The sequence below is a fragment of the Cupressus sempervirens genome, chromosome 10, assembly GCF_028749045.1.
Source record: "Cupressus sempervirens isolate cs-2001-9-10 chromosome 10, ASM2874904v1, whole genome shotgun sequence".
NCBI classification, from domain to species: Eukaryota; Viridiplantae; Streptophyta; class Pinopsida; order Cupressales; family Cupressaceae; genus Cupressus; species Cupressus sempervirens.
Window position 1 is genome coordinate 301,159,457 of NC_143127.1, and position 23,786 is coordinate 301,183,242.

At 35.0% G+C, this 23,786-nt stretch overlaps 1 protein-coding gene and 1 long non-coding RNA gene across 17 annotated transcripts in view; both read right to left on the reverse strand.

Annotated features, from left to right (window-relative positions):
* The window catches only part of LOC149533827 (phosphatidylinositol 3-kinase, root isoform-like), a 246,894-nt gene that overhangs the window by 55,305 nt on the left and 167,803 nt on the right, over positions 1 to 23,786 (reverse strand). For all 16 annotated transcript variants that reach the window (XM_089804320.1, XM_089804314.1, XM_089804311.1 and 13 more), the window contains 2 exons: positions 2,986 to 3,123; positions 2,253 to 2,407 (listed from right to left, as the gene is read on the reverse strand). In XM_089804320.1, the coding sequence (XP_089660446.1) occupies positions 2,253 to 2,407; positions 2,986 to 3,123 (293 nt within the window). The remainder of the gene's footprint in view (positions 1 to 2,252; positions 2,408 to 2,985; positions 3,124 to 23,786) is intronic.
* Positions 17,798 to 19,421, reverse strand: LOC149533828 (uncharacterized). The gene is made up of 2 exons (XR_016356936.1): positions 18,232 to 19,421; positions 17,798 to 18,143 (listed from the first exon to the last, which is right to left on the reverse strand). It is a non-coding gene; the product is annotated as an uncharacterized LOC149533828 (long non-coding RNA).

The window sequence follows — 23,786 nt, forward strand, 5'->3', positions numbered from 1 at the left end:
TGAAGATGTTATTGATGATCTCTTACAGGAACAACTACTGTCAGTTGATTGTGGAATTTTTTTAGTGGAGCATGAGGCCTGCATAAATATAATCTCTCCCTGCGAGGTGCTTTCTCATGGTAACAACAAGTCTCTCCATGCAAGGGCCTTCCTCATGGTAACAACAAGATCTGCTCAAGTCATGAGATTCTAGAAGATTGATAGCATGAAATCTTCAGATCTTAGCATTTATGTGTTTGGTGATTGGCTTCAATGGAACCTGACTCCAGGCATGGCAAATTTATATGAGTGATGCAATGGAAACTTGTTGGAGATTTGTAGGTTGTTCTCGTAATAATGGTGCAACATGAAGCTTCCAACAGATACTTCTACCAATGTCTATGCTTGGTTTGGGATCCTAAAGCGTTGCAATCAACAAATTGCTTAATGACAGACTGCTTGAGGCAAGCAATCTTTGGGCAGCAAGGATTTGTAATACCCCCAATTTTCAAATAGTCTTAATTAGGTTGATTAATTAAGTGGTCCAAAAATTCAAATATCACAAGGTTTTATTTAATTAATTAGTTTAATTATTAAATAAAAAGGGAACCCAAATTAATAAATTAATGTCGGGTGTTGAAAACTTTTGGACGCTTCAAGTGGAGGCCTTTATAAAGAGATAGTTGTATATTGTAAACCATCATGGATGTTATTTTACTCTTCTTTGTATTTCTAGAGGCTGGAGGCTAAAAGTAGTTCCTCTATAGTTTTAGAGGTGAAAGATCCTCCCTATTATGAGATTGTAGTTTCAGTGGGAGTCATTGCTCACCCTAGTCTACAGTTGCAAATATCTTTCAAATATTTCACATTGTGCATCAAGTTTGTGAAAATCTTTATCTGAAGACAAATCTATTTTCATCTCTTGGTATAAAATTGTTATACTGAAGATCTATTTGATATAATTTGAAGTACTATCATTATTGAATCTGAATTTATTTTTACATGTGTGGGCCTTGTGAAATCTCTGTTAATTCAATTTAGTAATCGGTATATGATCATTCTTGCATAGTATGTTATTCATTTGTGAGTGCATTAAGGGCATATGATACATCATAGAGAGGGCCTACAATACAACAAAAGGCCTATGGCACATCATAAAGAGGGCCTATAATACAACATAGGCCCTACAATACATCATAGAGAAGGCCTACAGTACATCACAAAGAGGGCCTACAATACATCACAGAGAGGGCCTATTGTACAACATAGGGGCTACAATACATCACAGGGAGGGCCTATTGTATGTCACGGGGCCGCTTATTGTACATCAAAGAGAAGACCTATGATATAACCCCATTTCACTCAAGTTTCCCTTCGGACCAAGATCGCCTTCGCATTGAGTTTCCCTTCGAACCTAATTTCCCTTCGGCTCGAGATCTCCTTCAAGTCGAGTTCCCCTTTAGGCCGAGATCACCTTCGAGCATAGATTACCTTCGGGTTGAGTTCCCCTTGGGGCAGAAAATTACCTTTGGGTCAAGTTCCCCTTCAGGCCAAGTTCTCCCTTTAGGTCAAGTTCCCCTTCAGGTTGAGTTTCCCTTCAGGCCATCACCTTAGGGACATTACAAAGTTTTTGCCAAGTTGAAAATTTCGGGCTTGCCGAGTACTCTCCAAGTCCGAGTCTACAAACTATGCTAGTAAGATTTGTCTATAGTTTAGGTCTAAGGTTAAATCTAGTTGGATCTCAAGGAACTTCCTCTTACAATTTGAAGAATAGTTCAATTGTATGTGTTGTTCTATTTTCTATTGTCATGCAGAACACAAATTAAAACAATAATAAGTGATACAACATTCCTCTCCTCAAGATATAAGATTGCAATGAAGGGTAAACAAGTTCATAATAAAAAATGATGGTATGGAGAGGATATGAACAAAAATGGATGTTTCTCCAGGTGAGGCAAAATATAGATAGTCTAGAGACATTCTGCAATTTCAAATTGGCAATATGTGTGAATACTGCAAGGAGAACTGCTAAATGCCTAATATAGATGGATCCATGTCTATTACTAATCCAAGTCATGCCTGAAACTGGAAGTAGCCTTGTTACTTGTGAGTAGAACAAGACAGACCTGAAAAAAACACAGATTGATGTTTCAGACAGTTCTGTATTTCTCCAATATTGGTGGGAGTTCTGCCCTACCATATTTCTACACATGATGCTAACTAGAATAAGTAATATATGACGAATCCAGAAGACTGGAAAGCAAGTTAGATACCTGTCACCAACACCAAGGATGTATGTGATCACACAATAACCTGCACAGCTTTTTATGAATGTGTCAAGGCAGGTTGCTGTAATGCCAAATGGTCCGCTTTCATCAGTGTGGTATTGCTGCAAATAATTTATGATACTTCGATATTCTGATAGGATCTGATTTATAAAAGACAAAAGGCATTAACAATTAACCAAGTAACATACCTAGAAAGAAAATTAAAAATAAGAAATTGCATAGGTAAGAGAATCTTGTTTAGGTGCCAAGTTTTGAAGCAACAAATATTTCATTTCAAGAAATTAAAGAGACCATATTAATAAGGATCTTAAAAACATAAGCCATCAAAATAGGGTATATCTCACTGGAAAATGAATTAAAAACCTTTAATGTTTGGTCTTGCAATACAACTGCTTAAGTGAATTAATGTATATCAGCTTCATTTTCTCATCTTGCAAATGGTAACAAGTTGCTCCAGTGCATATTAGTGGCTGACAGTTTGCACCAAAATTGAAGACATTTAAAAATGTTCATATTCTAGTTATAAAAATTAAAGTTAAAAAGGTCAAACGCTTGTAACATAGCTGCCATGGATGCCAAGATTTCTGATTTGTCAACAGAAACTCACTATGCATCAAAATGCTAGTGCAATGTGATATGAAATTTCATCAAATATATATAAAATGCATATGACCTCTCATCGGATTACTAAAATAGTGCACAGTAGAATTCCACTTACATGAGCCAAAGAACTAGATGGTACGAATTCTAGCATCCCTTCATCTTGACCTGTTGCCAATACTCTGTATGGAGTTAACTGTAGATCAAGATTTTCCAGCTTTAAGAGCCGATCCATTAGTGAAACCATTTGAATGACCTGTCAATTTAGATATTGGAAAGAAAAAAAATTACATGAGTGTCACTACTTGTGTCAATTATCTCTTGTAGCTACCACAAAAATAAAGGATTACAAGAAAAGAATTAAATTAAAAAATGAAGAGAACAAAGTAAAAGCCATACACTTCAGCCTGAGAATCTTATTAATGTTTTGGAAAAAAATAATGGCAAAAGCACTTCACTATTGTTGGTACTTAAGACACGCACAAAAATATCCATGGAAATTAACAATATTTGTATCATCCATCTCAGATCGCAATATGAAAGTTAGGTATTAAAAATCAAACAAATTAAACATATAAAATCAGCCAGGAGCGTATAAGTGAATGCGAGTACCAAATTGTAAGAAACAAGTATTCCAAATATGAAATACACTAAGAATGCAAATAATGACAATTGGTTAATCATCTTAGGGAGCAAGTACAGATATATAGCAGCAGACGAGCCATATAGAATAGAAACTGCTTTCTAGAAAATAGGCATGCAATTTCATGCAAAACTGCACAAGTAAGCAACCTTGTCCATAGAATAATTGAAATTATTGGTGCTGAATAGAGATGCATCGATTCCATTTGGTTTTGGTGTTGAAGAAAAAATATTGTGATTTATCTAACAAATAATAACTTATAAGAGCATTTTTGGTGGCTGTCATACTTGTGAAGGAGGCGTGATTATTCTAGGGATCCATGCCTTATTTTTCTGCTCACCCTAAATCTTGTTTACATTTAAGTTGTTCACAGCTTACATAAAGTACGTTAGCATACTAGGAACACACCAAGGCCCTTGGCATAAGAATAAGAAGGTGAATTGATTCATGTTTGAGAAGTATTGTGGTTCCTAAACCACAGGGCACAACTTTTGGAGGAAAATATCTACAGATTTAGGGGGGGTTTCACCCTCAATCCTGCAGACAGCCAATCTATTCCTGTTTGGAGTTACAGTGCCACTCTCAAGAATATTTCCAGTTTGATTATGATAGGCTCCACATCATTTGAGACAGGAATCCTTTTTTTGTTGGACTTCTGGACTGTTCTGGGTCTTCATAAAACATATCAGACATTAAAAAGTTTGATTTTGTGCTGTGTGTCCTTTGATACAAGATTGTTGATCCTAAACTTTCCATTTACGAGTTCAGAATATGCATTGAGGAATGAATCACTGCTTCAAGAGGTATTCTTTGAGGATACACATTAATTGCTCTTTTATATAAATGCTCAACCTTCGACTCAAGTGATATTATAAAGTTAAATTATATGTTTATAATAAGTCATTTAATGATTTAATAATAATTTGGCCACTAAAATAATAATAACCCCTGAAATACTTATCCTTTAAATATGTCGTCTAAAACAAGAGTCACTCCTATTATTTCCCCATGTGACCAAAATGCACTTTCCAAACATAATAAGGGTCCCTCTCAATCATCACCTAACTTGCCATAAATAGCAAGTGCATGAAACTAAGCCTAAATAAAGTCCAATCTGAGTCAACCAAAGACCAAACTAGAACATACTGAATCATGAAGAAGACAAGACACTCCCATAGCCAAGCCTCTACCTAAGAAGACCCTCTACCCACAATAATTAGCCTACGAGGATCACATTAATAGGCTAATCCCTCAAACTTCTATGGTGGCAAAAATAGGGACATTACAGCCTGCCCTCCCCAAGATTGCTTGTCCTCAAGCAATCCCCGGAACCAAAGGCATACATCAATCCACCCGGATCCAAAGGAAAAGCATGTGTGATTTCGCAAGCATCATCTACAAACTTTTTTGATGATAACTCTATCCACGGAGCTATCCTGAGTATACTATTACCATACCAAAGATGGCATCTCAACTAATTCACAATGCTAAACCTGTCTCCACCTACATCCCTACAAAGACATAACTCACATCCATCCATAACAAAGAGAAGTGGATCTCCAATATCACCTGTTAGATCAAAACTTCCTACGCACCCTACCAAACTAACATGAGTTTGAAGCCCATATGTGCAATAAGAACTAGCACTCCCAAAAGTATCTATGTCATAACCCTAATATCCATCCACTACAAAATTGTCATGGATATGCTAAATCTACAAGTAGCCTACTACTAATTTGTAACTACCAATCCTATAAACTATAGATGGTGCAAACCCACCCCATAGAGGATGGTATGGAAATGGAGCCAAACCACACCTACATGAAACCAAATCCTCTACCTGTGGGTCAAAAGTAAAATGATGAGCACTCCTCACTGTGTAATACTGGTAAAAACTCCCAATCTTTGTAAATGGCTCTTCAGTATCAAACTAGGAATTAGTAGACGGCTCCAATCTCTGAGTCCGAACTACTGGTCGGGAAGGATCCTAGGCAACTCTCTCAACAAACCTAACCACAAGATCCATATGGGGAAGCATCGTAGACAAAGTCTCTACAATCTTTCACACCAACCTCCAAATAGCACGAGACCCATGGATTACAGTACCCTCAAACACTCTCTATGAATCCTCCCACACATCCGAAATCTCCAAAAGATACTTCATGAAAGACTCTACGCAGTAGAAATTATATGTGAAAGCATCAACCTACTCCCTCGCAACCCAAAGATGATCCCTCTAAAAACATGACACTATCAACTATCCACTGTTACCAGCTATATGAATAGAAGAAATAGATTCACTTCTAGGACAAGGAAGCAAATCACCATGAGAGCCTGTCTCCACTGATGCTCTCACCTCCTTTGTAACTAGTGCACCCATATCCAAGAGGCATATGTCTGCCACATCATCACGTCCCTCGTCCCCAAGCGTGGAAGCAAACTCACCACCAACCACCAAAATATGCAACTGGATTGGATTTGTAGCTAGACTAGATCTAGAAATTATATGTGGAAGCATCAACCAACTCCCCCACGACCCATAGTTGATCCCTCTGAAAACATGACACCGCCAACTGTCTACTACTACCAATTGTATAAAAAGAAGAAATAGATTCACTTCTAGGAGAAGGAAGCAAATCACCATGAGAGCCCGTCTCCACTGATGGTCTCACCTCCTTTGTACCTACTACACCCATATCCTGGATGGATGTATCTACCATATCATCACGTCCCTCAACCCCAAGTGTGGAAGAAAACTCAACACCAACTACCACAATATGCAACTAGATTGGATCTATAGCTGGTGTAGACTGAACATGCTCCAACTATGGATAACCTCATCCAGATGTGACTATGACTCCTAGGGAGCCAACTGAGAACACCGGAGAGAGTCCAAAATCACTACCACCTCCTCTTTCCATAACAACATCTCAAAACAAATGCTACCTCACTCCAAAAGGTAATCCATGTCAGCAACTAACTATGAAAAATTATGCTTCAAGATTCTAACAGCCTCTCGAAGCGCATGAACCTCTGCCAGGGAAAAACTACTATCACCATGCTCATCTGACATCAGAGCATCCCAACTACATGCAACTAGCATCTGACAAATAACATCATAATGCTCCAGAGCTGAAGTGATGTCACTATCACTCACCTTCAACTGACAAGTCACATGATGCCTTTGTAACCCCTAACTCCTCTATAAGCACACTACCTCACTATCTACACTGTGATAGGAAACTCAATCAGACTATTCACCACATGTGTGCTATCATCCTTGCACACCTCTGTAACTAAGATACAACTACTCAGTACCTCAACCAACACTTCCTTTGGAGAAGTGGAATCCCTTGTTGTATCAAACTCCTCGTATAACTCTACTTCCACCTCAATAGACATTCCTATATATCTTGATCCTCAGACCCATTCAAAACCTCCTCGGAGTCAACACCCAATATCTGACAAGGAATATCATACTTGGTACAGCTCATAGCATCCTTAAATGGATCATCAGAGTTGTCCATACTATTTGTATCCCCATCACCTGACAAAGCCTTAACTGCTGCCACCTAACTTTGAACACGACTCTATGCCAGGTTGTGAATAAATAACTTTGGAGCATACTCCAACATCTTTTGACTCCGTTGTAACACCCAAATCACCAATATCACAACTTCATATATGTATTGGCCCCACCTGAGGGAGCAACTACCTCCTGCAATGGAGCAACACTGCGACAATTGAAATACAAATCTCCAACCTCAATGCCCTCCTCGAGAGATTCAAAACAATCAGCACTAACTACTATCCCACTAGCACCTGCACTCCACAACAACTCTAGATTCCTCAACACACTGAAGCTCAATGTTGCTATCCACCAATGGCATTGGCACATCCACATGTCTCCATGGAAAGTCCATCATCAGAACTATGGTAAGGACTAGTGGATGTCATACTGAACACAAATACATCTACCTCTTGAATGCTAACCAGAGATAACTCAAGCCTTCTTCCCTGCATCCTTGGTGCTTGTCTCCTAAAAGCGAAAACCATATACCCCGTTGCTCTATAAACCGTCTCTGGATCCGATAGACTTGCAACCTATCTCTACTAATGAAGCTTAAACTTCTCCATACTCTCTCTCAAATCTTTTATTTTCTTGCTATTTTCCTCACTACTCTGCCAGCTCCCTCAACTACTAGGCCTCCTGTGTCTGTCCATAACTAGAAAAAACAAGAGTGTTGATCACTTCAATCACTACTGCAGATCTCAAATAAGAAAGAATTTCTTAACCCACAGGATGGCAGGAAACCCTCTGATACCACTGTAAGAACACCCAATCGGTTCTAACTCCAACAAACATCAAAATACTTTACTTTTGGATGTTTGACATTTTGTCAAACACTTTACATGAAAACTCTATCTTGTTGTCCTTTATTTTCAGATTACTTTTACTTGCTTTTAATAGTTTCAAATTTAGTTTAGATGCTTGCAAAACGTTATTAAATATCCAAGAAAAGAACTGAAGTACAAATGTAATCTTTTTTTGACCATTCAAATGCATATATATGATTTCCACATCTAAAAGGTGCATCTCCAGCCAATAGACATTTCTACAAACACTTTGCATGCAAGTTAAATGAATGATGACAATTATTACAATGATAAAGAGACAAGTAACAAATTAACAAAACCTTAGTGTATTTCGCATCTGATATATATATTGCAGCAACTCACAATAATTCCCACACCAACTTAGTAGGAGACAACCCTCATATGAAATGCAGCTAATTCAGTATTAAGCTACTAGGAGATTCTACATCTCACCCTTTAGCAGATTGCTCCAGCCAAGAAACTCAAATGTAGCCCTTCAATCTGCCCTCTAATGGCAGTAATATTGGTCAAAAATCAATATGCAAGGATGTCCAACAGTGTAGAATAAATACCATCAAATAATCTTCAGCTTCAGCAATGTATCGTACATAAGAAACCCTCTTACTTGGATGCCAAAATCAGATATGACTAACTCCCCAAATGCAGATTCAAATTACCAAAACTTTCAGCGTCAAACCCTTCCAAGCCTCAGTGAACACAACAATGGAAGGTGTCAACACAATTCTTCAGAAATCACTTGCTTCTCAAGCCACAATCGCCACAGAAAGAGAGAGCAACAATACTTAGTCCAGATCCATTATACTTCAGTAATGGAAAGAAATTGACTAATTCAAAAACCCTCACAAGAGTCAACAAAAGTCAAATAAACAATCGGATGATATATTTCCTTTAATGAAGCCACATTTTATAATGCACTTGGCTTCACCAACACACCATTACTTAGAAGCTTCCATTAAATTCTTTTATTAAATAACTTTTCTAGCACATGGCTTCATGAAGATGCTTTTCACTTAAGAGGCTTCAACTTTTAAATATAACAACTCCTTGCTCTTTTATATTTCACACTTGACTTAAGACTTATAATTAATTAATAAATGGTCAACCTTCAACTTAAGTGATATTATTAAGTTAAATTATAACTTTACAATAAGCCATTTAATGATTTAATAATAATTTGGCCACTAAAATAATAATAACTCCCAAAATACTTATCATTTAAATATGTCGTCTAAAATAATAGTCACTCCTATTATTTCCCCATGTGACCAAATGCACTTTCCAAAAAATAGCAAGGGTCCCTCTCAGTCATCACCCGACTTGCCATAAATCGCAAGTGTGTGAAACTAAGCCCAAACGAAGTCCAATCTAAGTCAAACGACGACCAAACTAGAACATAATGAATCGTGAAGAAGACAAGAACTTCCCATAGCCAAGCCTATGCCTCAGAAGACCCTCTATTCACAATAATTAGCCTACGAGGATCACATTAATAGGCTAATCCCTCAAACTTTGATGGTGGCAAAAATGGGGACATTACAAATGTTTCTACTAAATTTGACTGTTGAGACATATCAATGGTACTAGCTTGACTTAATATATTGTCTAATCTGAGGTGTTGCATTGCTCATCAATTAATACCAGCTTCCTAACATCTATTTGAGAAGATCCCTATGAGTCAAATTTAAAATCGTTGCAAGTTATTTGAAAGATATTTAGTAAGCAATTTTACAGTAGTTCAATCAACATATTGATCACTTCTCGATCTATTGGTCAAGCTCCCAAACCTCCTCCAGACAAACATTGAGGGTGCATTGTAGGGAACCATCACATCCATAAAGATTGGAGCACAAGGAAGATGTTAGAAATATTGATTGTAAGTACAATAAGTTTATTTTTTGAAATATTTAGTTGTGTACTTGAAACAATTTTATTTGTTTTTTGCAAGCATCTGAGAATGGTGCTTGAAAAGTCATCCAACTCTTTTTGTCTTTTGTATATTTTATGAGATAAAGAATGAGAAGAGCCAAGCACTTCCACTTCCCTATTTTTTTAATCTTCCTTTATCAAATTAGATATGGGAAAATTGAATATTAAACTTCAAATGCCTGAATTGAAAGAGTACTTTGATTCAAGACAAAATGAATGGTTAAATGAAGAGGTCAGACAAGTAGAAATTAATACGATATTAAAGAAAATTTTGAAGAGAATAACGATCAACCAATGATATTATGTTAAGTTGAGGAAAACTATACTCAAAATTAGAAATAACGTGAGCAAGTTTAAGGCATAAATCCTAAGATTTCATTCTAACATATATTTTGCATATTGTCTAAACTGGAAATATTAGACTGAAAAAGAAACGTAGGAGTTATCCATTGGAGATCCCATCTGTAGGAGGGAACTAAGGTAGCTTCTATCATTTTCTCTCAAAATCAAGGATTTTACTTACCTTCAAGGCTTTCTCTCTTTAAATAATCTCATCCCAATTGGTACTTTTATGTACTTGTATCGTCCAACGAATATTCCAATCATTTGTATTTCAAGTGAAGATAATTTTGTTTATTTTATCAACTTCTTTTCTTATCTCTTGTCAATTTGTTAGCATATGCTAGCCAAAAAAAGATAGTAATTTTATTAGGCCAATGCTTCTTGACGCACCCTATAGCAATATGTTTTGGAATAGAACGCCATGCCCCATAATACCATAATCTCAATTTTATCTACATTTCATTACCTCTAGTCACTAAAAATTCATCATTGAATATTGATAGAGATTCTTCTATGACTAGGTCAGCTTCAGGGCTTGTAAGTGCCTCAGTAGACACATGCCCATATGGATATGTAGGCATGCATCCTAAAAGGGCTAGAGATAATATTATGGTAAAATAATGAATGTGTTATTAAACAAATATCATAAATGATCTATATATACATGATACAAGAGAACGTTTCTATAATGAACATGAGAGAGGAAATAGAAACATTCTTGTAGAGTGAAAATGAAAGTTTCCATAACGGACATGAGTTTATGTAAACATTACAAAAAGAGTAACCATTAGAAAAAGACCAAAGAGAGAGTAAATGGAAACTATCTAATGTCGTAATATCCTCCCTTAATGGCCAATCTATCTTCAAATAACATAAATGTGCATGTCCTTTAAAAGCCGAAAAGGCAGCCTCGAGTTGGCATGTGGCTAGGATCCACTTTACTTCCGGGTAATCAGAAGCAATGTGAGTTCTGCATTCTTGGATCACATGACCAAATTTGTGGTAGTAGTTGCACAAGATTTGCTTCTTCTTGGAGCTATTTTGAGACTGAGCAGATGACTGAGATGGGCATTCATCCTTGTTAAAGGATTGGACTGAAAATGCTTGTTCAAAGGAGGATGAATGAGCACTTCCGCTAAACTATTGTTTCCAACGCTCTTGCTGCAAAAGTTTGGTGAAGACATCTAGAAATGTCTACTATCATTTAGTTATATAACTACACTTCCAATTCATTACAAGTGGACTAATATTAATACAAAAAGTTCCTCTATACATTTTTGATCATGATATAGGTTTGTTACAGTAAAATAGTATCTTGATGCAACTTCCAATATCCACCATATCTTTCACAAAGGACCCAGATAAACCCAAGACCAACCAAGCACTAGTGTACTGCCAGAAAATGACATAAGGATATATGTTCTAGGTCTACAATGCAATTTTCAGACTTTCCCAGCACCTTGCGTGGAGCATGACTATTGTCAAATACTAATCAGAGGGTCCCAAATAGCAGGAATTAATTACCAAACAGTAATAAGCATGTTATGGTGAACATGGATGGAGGAGCCCACTTTAAAATTAAAAAAGAAAAAGTTTCAAGTGCTAATGTTGTCTATAAAATTAGGGATGCCCATCTATCTTAGGGACTTCCAAGGCATCCCCAACTGTCCCGAGGACGTATAGATGTCCCCAAAATATTTTCCCAAAGCCCCCAAGTTTTCGAGACATTTCCGAGGAATTTTCAGAAAAGGGGGATAGGGTGGCATCCCTCATGGCCAGCACCTTGCCTAGCAGGGTGGGCCCCTTTAGAAGAGTAGGGCCAGCCGCCCAAGGCCCCTCCTCACTTTTAGTTCCTTTTAGAATAGTAGGGGCCTCTGTATGCACCACTCGCCGGCACTGCCCATTCCCCTTTCCCCACTCTTTTATAGTGTAGGGTAGGGCAAGGTTAGCCTGTCAGCCCCTAAAATAGATTACTGTCAGGGTCTCCTCACAATAACAACTAATCTCCAAGTCCTTGAAACGTTTTTGGTATGGGGACGAGAGAGTTTAGGTCAAGGACACATCCCCAGGTAACATTGAACACAAGTGAAAAAAATGAGTGAAACTTTGGGACATTTTTGCCTTTAAGTGTTGTTTTAAAACTACAACCAAGTTTTTAACAAAAGCTCGCCAATTTTTTGGGAGAAATTTGGCAAACTCGGCAATTTTTTGGTGCAAATCGTAACCGATAAAATAGCAGCATATGTACCAATTGATAGGATCCTCCAAGACAAATATACTACAATTTTTTGGAAACCTTGTGCAGCACATGTGCTTAACCTTCTTATGGAGGACATAGGAAAACTAGATTGGGTGGGATTGGTAGGGATTGGTTGTAGATGATGCAAGAAAGATTAAAAAATACATCTAGAATCACCCTTGGGTTCTTTGCTTGATGAGGAAGTACACCCAAGGCAAGGAGTTGGCAAGAGCAAGTATCACAAGGTCTACAAAGATTTTCTTAATATTGCAAATTATTCTTACTTCTTTGACAACTTTGAAACAAATGTTTATGAATCAAGAATGGATAGACTCAAGTTATTTGAAGAAGGCTGATAGAGAGATGTTACATACATTGTCTTTGATAACCAATTTGCACAAAGAGCTACATAGATTGTGAAGGTAACTAGAAAACTTGAATTTTCTATTTTTTTGTATTCAAGCTTTTCATTATTAACTTGTAACTTTAAGGATTAATATCTTTGTATTTTTCAACTATAGGTGTCAGGGCCCTTGGTTAGAGTTCTCCACTTGTGGTAGATGGGAATCTAATCCGAATGGGGGTGTCTTTATGAAGCCATGGATATAGCCAAGGAATCTATCAAAAATTGCTACAAGGGGACAGCCTGAGATTTGACCCCATATAGGAGATTATTAAGATAAGAGGTGGAACAACCCATTCATGCAGCAGAGTGCTTCCTCAAGCCTCTTTTATGTTTATTGTTATCCTTACTTAGATCCCAATGGCGAGGTCATGGAGGGTCTCAATAAATGCATACAAAGGATGATAACTGAGGTTCAAATCAGAGACCTCACCATGTCCGAATTGGAAACTTACATATATGCAAGGGGCAAGTTGTTCTCTTTAAACATGGCAAAGAAAGGAAGAACCACTCTTACCCAAGGCATAATATTTGGAATTTTGGAGTCTTTCACATGCATGATAAGTAGATAATTAAAATGTGTTTTCACCTTGCTTTCTAACTCTTCAATATTTCATTTATGTCCCAAATCTGCAAAAACTTGCCCTTTGAATCATTTGTCAACCTTGTAGCTCATCCAATTGTGAGTGCGATTAGAGCTTGTTCGAGGCCATCCACACGAAGAAGGGGAACTAGTTAGTACAAAAACTCCTCAATGACCTTGTCTTTGTGCAATATAACCTTTGATTGTGCACAAGGTAAAGTAAACACCAACTGGTCCACTTAATTTGGATGACATAGATCCTTACAATGATTGGGCATCACAGGAGCAACCTCCATTGTTTACAACATTTGAGATCTATGCTTTGTAGAAGTCGGCTATGGAGGAGGATGGATTTGGACAAAGATTGGATGACATTGAGAAGAATGAGGAGGTCGAGAATGATGAGGAGTCATTGCCAGTGTCAGCAACATCTACATCCAAAGATGGACTTGTTAGAAGCTAGGGTTGTTGTTACATTGAAAGATCAACCTTTCAATGCCCAATACAACCAGTAGACTTATAGAATACACAAGAGGTTGTTCAACCATGTCATGAATCCCTTGAGAGAAGTTAGCCCACTACCAACAATCCCTTTTCCAACATTACTAGTCACAACCTACATAGATTTGAAACCGTGAGCAAGCTCTAATACCACTTCTTAGAAGCTAGGATTTTTGTTACACCAAAAGATCGATCTTTCAATGCCCGATACAACCACTGGACTTATAGAATACATAGGAAATTGTTAGAAGCTAGGGTTGTCATTACACAAAGATCAACCTATCAATGCCCAATACAACCAGTAGACTTATAGAGTACATAGGAGGTTGTTAGACCATGTCGCGAATCCCCGCAAGAGATGTTGCCCCACTACCAACAATCCCCCTCCTAGCATTACTCGTCACAACCTGCATAGATTTGAACTTGTGACCAAGCTCTGTACCACTTGTTAGAAGTTAAGGTTGTCATTGCACCAAAAGATCAACATGTCAAGGCCTAATACAACCACTAAACTTATAGAATACGCAGGAGATGTCTTAACCATGTGGTGAATCCTCACAAGAGACGCTGACCCACTACCAACAAGTCCAGTCATAGCTCACTATGTCGAGTAGAGTTCCCAAACTCAGACTCAACAAGGCTGACTCAACTTGTGACTCGGCTGCAACTCGAAAAGGACTCAGCAAAATGAAACAATCCTTGAAGTTATATACTATTATATTACATATCTATGAAATTATATATTATATTCCATGACTCGGTTCAAGTTATAAAAACTCGGCCAGGTCTGCCTGACTCCCCAAACTACATGCACAACTCATGGCAAGTCATGGAACTGTCTCGGGTGAGGAGTCATAGTCATAATGGACTCCTAAGACTAGACTCCCTACCCTCTCCCATAGTTTTTATTAGAGATTTTTGGAAGGGAAAAAGGAAGACGTAGATTGTTTTATTGTTGTATTTACGTATAATTTGACAAAGAAAAATTGATAAATTTCATTTTGCTTGAGACTATCATGCTATCAACCATCAGCATTCCACATGAGGATGCTATTTTGTACCCAATTTGCATTTAATATGTCTAGACTCAACTTAGTTTTTTTTTTACTCATTTATTGACTTATTAGATGCGTCTATTGAATACAGCCAAAAAATGCATTTCTAATTAAATTTATGCAATCATTAAGTTGCCGAGTTTTTTTGTTGAGAAGTTGCCTTTTTTTTAAGCCTTGACAAGAAGTTGCTGAGAACAAGGTTTTAAACTATAATTAATACTGATGGAGCCCAAATTTCTGCAAAATTTAAGGCCTCCATTTGTCAAGTAATGCTGGAATCTCGATGAAGTCTTGTCACCTATAAGAGTGATTGAAAGTTGAGAATATTAAGACGGAGTCAAACTTAAATACTGGTGAGAAGACAAAGCCAATTTCTTATGAGAAAAAAACCTCTGAACACTGATCCATTAATAAATAATTCTGGAATAAGATATTACTATTTTGCCTACTGCCTCACATAGCAAAGTCACTAGGTATGGCAGGTTACATGCATATTACAAGTTAAAGGAAGAGGCTTGTTTTAAGGTTCTATTTTCAGATAATAAATGAAAGGTCATATGTCGAACAGATAGAAAATTAAGAGAAGACCATGATGAATATGTGTGACAGATGATGAAAAACAAATTGGTGTTATTACAGTAAGCCTGGACAGAGCATACATATTACCAGTTGCTCCCTGTATAACAAAGCAGCATGTGCACTGATATGAAAGCATATTATCAGTTTCTTAAACAGTCCATTCCGATTATAGATGAAGATGCAGAGCGTCTACCACATGTATTTCTGTCTAGATTGTGATCATTTAAAAGATGAACTATTGGAAATTGGTGAACTTGTATCTCTGATGGCAGAAAATGGGCAAGCTGCTCCTGCTCTGATTGCAGAGATGAATTCAGAAAATAGTATACTTGCCAATGTTCTTCTAAGATGCATAGCTCATCCATCATTACTCAATGCTTCTTTGTCTCATCCTCAGGTTGATACCAATATATTGGTTGTGGCTGAGTTAGATAAGCTTTTAAAAATTCCTGATTGGCCTGCTCATTTCCAATTAAACAGAGAGGGATTTCTAATTGAAAATTTGTCATCCTGTGGGATACAAGCATGAAGTTTGATCTAACAAAGTGATGCATCAAAAAACCCATTTCCCTTTTGGAGAAGCCACAAATCTAAGAGTATATTTGGAATGATGCCCAGCCTGGTCTCTCAATACAATAGTGATCATCTCAGGTGCTCCTTGCTTATCGTGGGTCCTAGAATATGCAATGGGGAAGAATATAGTCTATGCGTATGCAAAACCATAGAACTGCCAAACGTCTCCATTGATGAGGGAAAGCCAATGTAGAAAAGGAAGAAGGTGCCAACAACATGGAGAACATATGCGGATGACTTATTGCCGTGAAATCATTCCACCAATTTCAGAAATGTCTGGTATGGGGTAAGATAGCGCTCAGGAAGGTGAGGCTGTTTATTTCCAAACAAAAAGAAGCATACCTATGCATACTTGTAGATTTTCCAACGAGGGCATGGTGGAAACAAAGTGGCACTATCTGAAGGATTGTACAGCATACGAGCACATTCGCAGCCAGCACAAAGAAACATTAAAAGTGAACAACATAAAAGACCTTTTTCGAAGGACCAAGACTCCTCAAGGGGGGCATTTTACTTATGCAGATTCACAACAAAACAGACAGGCTGGAGAAATCACATTAGACTGACTAGGAGTTTTATGTGGGTCCCTTAGTCTTATGGCCTCATGGACGTCATTAAAAATCTTTCATTCATTCATATGTCCGTGAAACACAACAAGAGCTCTCAAGGAGCTAGAGTCCCTGCCTTTTGTGGGAAGTAGAAAATAGAAGTTGTTCTATACTTACTATGTTTGTTTTGATGTGGATACATTTTTTGCTCATCTGTCATTTTCTTTGTAAGTTGCATATGTATCTGGCTATTTTGATTTGGGGGCAAATTTTCTTCGTCTGTAAATATTTGATCTTCTTTATGTTGTCTAATAAAATTAAGTAATGCATTTTAGCATGGGCTATATACTTGTCGAGAGGTTGTATACTTGGTTAAAATAATTGTTTATAGTTTGAAACATGAACATCATATAAGAACGTTCATATAAGAATGTTTATATAGGTTGGATAAGTAAAAAATAGTTAAGTGAATTTTAACAAATTTTATAAGAAGCCAAATGATCAAAATACAATTGTTTCCCCTCCTTTAAATTTTTTTTTTTTAAATCATTTGAAATTATAGATAAGTTTAATAGAAGTAATATGCTACAAAATTGTTCAAATGTGCTTTTAAAAAAAAAGAACTAACAAAATATTTTAAATTTATTACTATTCTATGAATTGATATTATAAAGATATAATTTTAATATTACTAATTGAAATTTATTTGATTTTAAAGTAAAAATGAATAACATAACAATTTGTGAGCCTCTTATCTAAGAGGTGTTCTTTTGAATCTATTTGAACTTATAATTGAAGAAATGATTGTGGAAGAAGTTATTTCAAATTACTTGACTTAGTAAATTAGTGCTCCTTCACTTTTGACCCAATAAAGATAAATAAAAAATTTTAACTTTTATACTAATTAAATTTTGATTGAGAAAATTTAAAAAATCAAAACTTTAGAAATATTTAAAAACTATCCAACCAAACACTATTTAAAGATTGACCAAGTATTTGACTCTATTTTATTAACTGCCTATATTAGAGCCTTGTTTTGAAAATTTGTTAAATTTTATTACTTGTTTTGAAAGGACAAATCCAAAGCATCTAAAACTCTAAATAGAAGAAGCTTCTTTAACAACTCATCAAAACAATCCCTTTAGTAGAATTTGACAAATGTTATTTTTCTCTTGTTGTCCAATGGTTCTTGTTCCATTTATAAATGGAAGACAAACGAAAGACTATATGCAAATAAAATGTCAACTGCTGCAATAAATATAAAAAAGGACTGAACACTTATCATTTTTGGGTACTTTTTCCAGAAATTTGGCAATATCAACAGTAAAACACATTAAACTAAGGCTGATGTATTGGCAAGGCAAAGAGATCATCTGTTTGTGAGTAAGCTTGGCGAAGCTGTGGTTTAAGGCTCTATAGATGTCCTTCAATTTGGAGAAATCACAATTCCAAGCTTACAGCCAGGGCAGGTTTTGATTTAAGATTCCTGTACAGAAAACCAGAACTCATTTAACCGTTAGCTACTAAGAATAAAGAGGGAATGATACTTTTTTAAAATAATATTACTTTATAACCTTAATAATAAGCTTCTTCATAGGCTCACAAAGAATGAGCTTCTCAGCATTTATGATTGGTCCTGTTGGTACATGATTATTTTGCAAGACGTTCTCAATAGAGATTTGAAAATCATATAGCCCCATGCTTTGATTCTTTGTTGTAGAAGAGTTTCATCCAAATTATTAACATTGCAATATAAATTCTAATCATATAGTGTCATGGCGGTTGAGTGTGTGGGCCAGATCTCCTTGACGAGAACAAGGTTTCATCAGTAAATTGGGTGTGCTATGGGAAAAGTGAAACGGAATGACAAGCTCCACAATGATGCCACATAATTAAATTTTTTTATCGAGAAATAATAAAGAAACATCGAGAAGGCGCCAAAGAATATTTGGTTCTTCTACTTGTAACATGCCTATAATTTCCCACCCATAGAAGGTGCCCTACATTGAGATGCATCTGACTTTGGTTTCGAGGGCGCTTTATTTTCCTTTCCGGATGCAAATGTACAATAATACAATTCGCTAGAGCTTCACTACTAATCTTCCCCACCTTTGCAAGAAATGGCGACGAAGACAACGTTGTATGGAAGTCCCGGTGGACATGCTCAAAAATGGCAGCACAAAAATCGAAACCATTGGCATCGACGTTACAATGGAGTTGCAGAAATCGAAGAGCTTCAAGATGAGATGTACTGATTTGGGAGAAATGAAGGGGCTAACACTGGTGCATATGGGGCAAAAAATGGGGAAATTGCAGGTACAAAAAGTGGAGGTCAAAAAAATATAGGAACTGAAATTGGGGGTTCTGAATATGCAAGAATGGAAATAGGGGTTTTTGAAAATATAGGAAAAAGATCTAGAAAGGAAATGAGATAGCTTTGGAAGGCTAGATTTTGACAAATTGAACCATGAGATTGGTGTGGCCAAGAGTGGAATAGGGCACCACCACAACATGCCCTGAAAATTTCTGGTTTCCAATTCCATTCTCCATTCCCAAGCTACTCCTGGTTTAGAGCAAAAAGGCAAGTGTAAAACTGAAAGTTGTGAATTGTAGCAGCCAAAGAAAGATCATGGAGGGTCTCCTCGGCTATTGATGCAAATTGGATTCATTCCCTTGCTTTCATGCTTTTACCAGCTCTTGCTTTGTTACTGGTTGGGTGTGATCTAATGCAGTATGGATATTATGGCATCTGTCATGGTTTGGCTAAGCTTTTGCAGGCACAAATGAGGATATGGCCATGAGAGTGATTGAAGAACATTCTAGACTTCTATTTTTTTTATTTTTGATCTCAAGAAATAATTTTACCTTTGGCAAAAATGTTGTTAGCCAATGGTAAAATAGAAATTGTTGATAAAAAATTAATTAAAAAATAAACTATTTTTAAGCTTTAGGATTATAATGACTTAAGTTATAAAATTTAATTATGAAACACCACCAAAAACATTAGTTCCCTGCCTTATAAGGCAGGGACTAATAATCTAGTGCGACAAACAAATATATCAAAATTATCACTGCCAAAGATATGTTCGATATAAAAATTGAAGCATAGTCAAAATTGGGCATCTGATACAATTCCACGACGGCAGTCAATCTTCCCTTGTCTTCGCGCTAGTATGAGTATATCGAGGAAATATGTTTCAAAAGCTTAATGCAATAAACATAAACCTATATTTCTCCTATCCATGATTTTAATTAAACTAAGAGGAGGAAAGAGAACAAGACGCGCAAGTGCCAAAGTTTCTGTCATATCTGTAGTTTTTGAAGTATTGTGAGTCTCTAAAAAGAAGAATTGAGATGAAGGTGGATAATAGATGATGTTCGACAAAAGGTCCACAAATGCATCTATGCATCTAGAGACTAATTTTAACTTCAATACAATTTATACAAGTACATTTTTTTCTAAAAAATTCTAGATCAAATCAATGTAACGTAGAACTAATTTAAAGACTTTTATCTATTAAACAACTTAGTTAACTATACCTAATGAAATAGAATAATAAACTTATTTATCCACTATTTAAAAATAATAATATTTACACTTATTACCTACACATTTTTTATGACTTTAATAACATAAATACACAACTTTATAATCTCTAATACATGAAAGAAAAATATTTAAAATATTCATACTAAAAAAGTGATCCTAATTCAAACCATGAATTAAAATACTTTACATTAAATATGTAATTGTTTTTCAACTCTTATGTTGACAATTAAAAATCAAAATATTCTTAAAAATAATAATTAAATTTCGTATTAAATAAATTGAAAATAATTTAATAATTACTGTTACTTTCTCAATAATAAATATAAAACCTCAAACTTTATTTAAATCCATTCTACTATAAACTTCGTACTTTATTTAGAAATTTTAATGGATTAGTTTTAAATCCGAAATGTGATTTATTTAAAGCCCAACCACAAATATGAATGTCGTTAATGCAGTTAAAAAAAACTACATGCATCATGTTGGAAAATGAGATAGCAAGACAATTATGTCAGATTTATTAATAACAATGTTAATAATTGTACTTGAACATTGTTCCTCAATTTTATTGGTTTTTTATAATGAAATTTATTTTTTTCATTACCTTTTCAACTTATAGCCAATAGGATTCTTAATAAATGGTATTATTTAAATTGAAAAAATAATAGAAATTATAGAACTTTATGAAATATAAATCAACTTCAAAAATCTATAAATCTCATTGGTTCTTCAAAAATATATTGGCATCCAATGATTCCAAGCAGGAACTAATAATTAAAAAAGAGGGATTTGTCACTTAATGGGAGTAAAGAGATATAAATAGGAGATGCTTTATTTATCAAAAAAAACATATATTCAATAAGACACATTGGGAGGGGACATTTTCTATACTTATTAGTTCCTGTCGTATTCAATGAAATGCTACTTTTCAATTAGCTTGTCCAATCAAGAGTTTTTATTTTTCAAAAACTTTTAACTCTATATAGCTCTAATATATTTTCATATTTTACTAATTTCATATAAAAGTATTTATTTCCAATCTTATTGCTTGTAGCCTTGCTATAATCATGAGTCGACTTTTACTTTCTACTTAAAATTATTATTTTTTCCAAACTTTATAACTACCATTTATATGATAAGACAACTCAATAAAATGAAATAAATAAGACTAACAATGTGTAAGAATATCTTCTTCATATTTTTGAGAAATTAAATTAAAAAATTTCTCCCCTCAATTTTAGGCTTTTTCACAATGTAACTTTCTAGAAAAATAAAAAAGACACAATGTGTAAGAATATCTTCTACATGTTTTAACATATCTTATCTTGAGAAATTAAATAAAATATTTCTCCCCTCAATTTTAGGCTTTTTCACAATGTAGCTTTCTAGAAAAATTAAAAAGATTGACAATGTGTAAGAATATCTTCTTCATATTTTAAAATATCTTATCTTAAGAAATTAAATTAAAATATTTCTCCCCTCAATTTTAGGTTTTTTCACAATGTAACTCTCTAGAAAAATAAATAAGACTGACAATGTGTAAGAATATCTTCTTCATATTTTAACATATCTTATCTTTTAACATATCTTATCTTGAGAAATTAAATTAAAATATTTCTCCCCTCAATTTTAGGCTTTTTCACAACAATGTGTAAGAATATCTTCATATTTTAACATATTTTATCTTGAGAAATTAAATTAAAATATTTCTCCCTTCAATTTTAGGCTTTTTCACAATGTAACTCTCTAGAAAAATCTAATCACTTTAGAAAAATTTAGTAAACTCTTATACATTGCAGATTCATAAGATTTTAGCAATTCCTTCCTTTCTTGGTTTTGTAATTTGGTTACAGAGGAATGTTGTGTGTATTCTTTGCAAACCCATTTTTTAGGAGTACCTACATTTGTTTTACAAACAAAGAGCCCATAATGATCTGGGCATTCTACTTGAGTTCTTCATGGGCGGGTTGTGGAACCTATGTGGAAAATGTTTCATCTCACTTGGTTGACTGATAACCAAATGAATGGTGACATGAAGGCATCAATTTAGTTTTCATCTTTGATTAGAGAACAAAAAAGTCACGTGTTTGATTTAGTTTTCATATTGTATTTCTTGACCTATTGTCAAGACTTAGACTTATGATCATGGAATGCAATGATTTATTACCTTCTTGTTTGAATAATGTAGAGAATTGAAGATGAGGATGGCCAAGAACTCAGCGAGTAGAAGCACCGAAATTTTGAATGCTGTTGCAAATATCATTACTTCAATCAACCCTAGACCTCCTACTGCTCACGAGGTAACCTTCTATTAGATAACAAGTAACTTTAAATTTTCTGATAAAGAGAACTCTGGTTAAGATTTTTGTTGCATTAGTGATGATATGGGTTTTGTTTATTTAGCCAGAGTTTTTCTTCTTCGCAAGTTGTTTTAGGAAGGTTGCAGTTTGATTAGGTTTAGGTATGTTTCATACCTGGTGCAACACGTACTTTTTGGGCTATGGATTTGTTGTATTAGTATCATGTGCAGAAGGAAAATAAATAGGTATATTGAAAAACATTTATGTTGAAGAGTGTGTTACAAGAATATGGAGAAAAGTGCAAGAAACATCCAGCAAAGGATGGAAATGAAGATGCAATCCAAGATTTTAATTGTTGTAATTGGCAGGATTCATGGAATGCACAAGATTTTTAAACAGAAGCCAATGGATTTCCCATCAGCAGCGAAATTGTCCACATCTCAAAATGATGGTGGGACTATTTGCCAAGTAAATCTCCATGGAAGCCCTCTTTTCAATTGGAGGATTTTGCTAACTTAATGGGGAAAGATAGTACTTTTAATTATTGTTTGAACAACACAAGCACTTCAGTGTTGTGTAAAACACCTTGTGTTCGAAGTGTTCAAAATATGGGTGTGATGAATTTGGATCTAATGTTGACATCCACTTCAACACTGGGAATCCATGACCTATTCTTTTGTAACCTATTTTTCGCGTACACTTTTCAACAAACTCATTATGAATAGTGTGCTTTGTCAATATATTTAATTTGATTATTATTATTTATTAATAGCATTATTATAAATTTTGTATGAATGACTATTAAAATTTGACAAATGATTTTGAATTGTTTTTCGGACTTAGACTTCATTTTATTTGGATTATTCATATCATATTATGATATGATTTTAAGTTGAAATATTAATTGTAATTGTATATTAAAATATTAATTTTTCAAGAATCATAGATTTCTAATTTAGTGGAACTAATTAGTTTAATGAACAATGTTCTTGCTACTATTTTCACTCAAAAGTGAAGGATTTTTTAAAATGACATTCAAGATAGACCTTTACAACCTTGTTAGCTTCATATTGTTGAAAACTATAAATATAATAAATAACTATAAACATGAATAGTTATATGATAATTATTGGTATTATATTTTATATCATATTATAATATAATTTTAATTTAAAATGAGTATGTCTATATTTCAAAGTTTAAATAAGTATTATATTTAGCATTTAAAACATTGATATTATATTTCATATCATATTGTAACATAATTTAAATTTTAAAT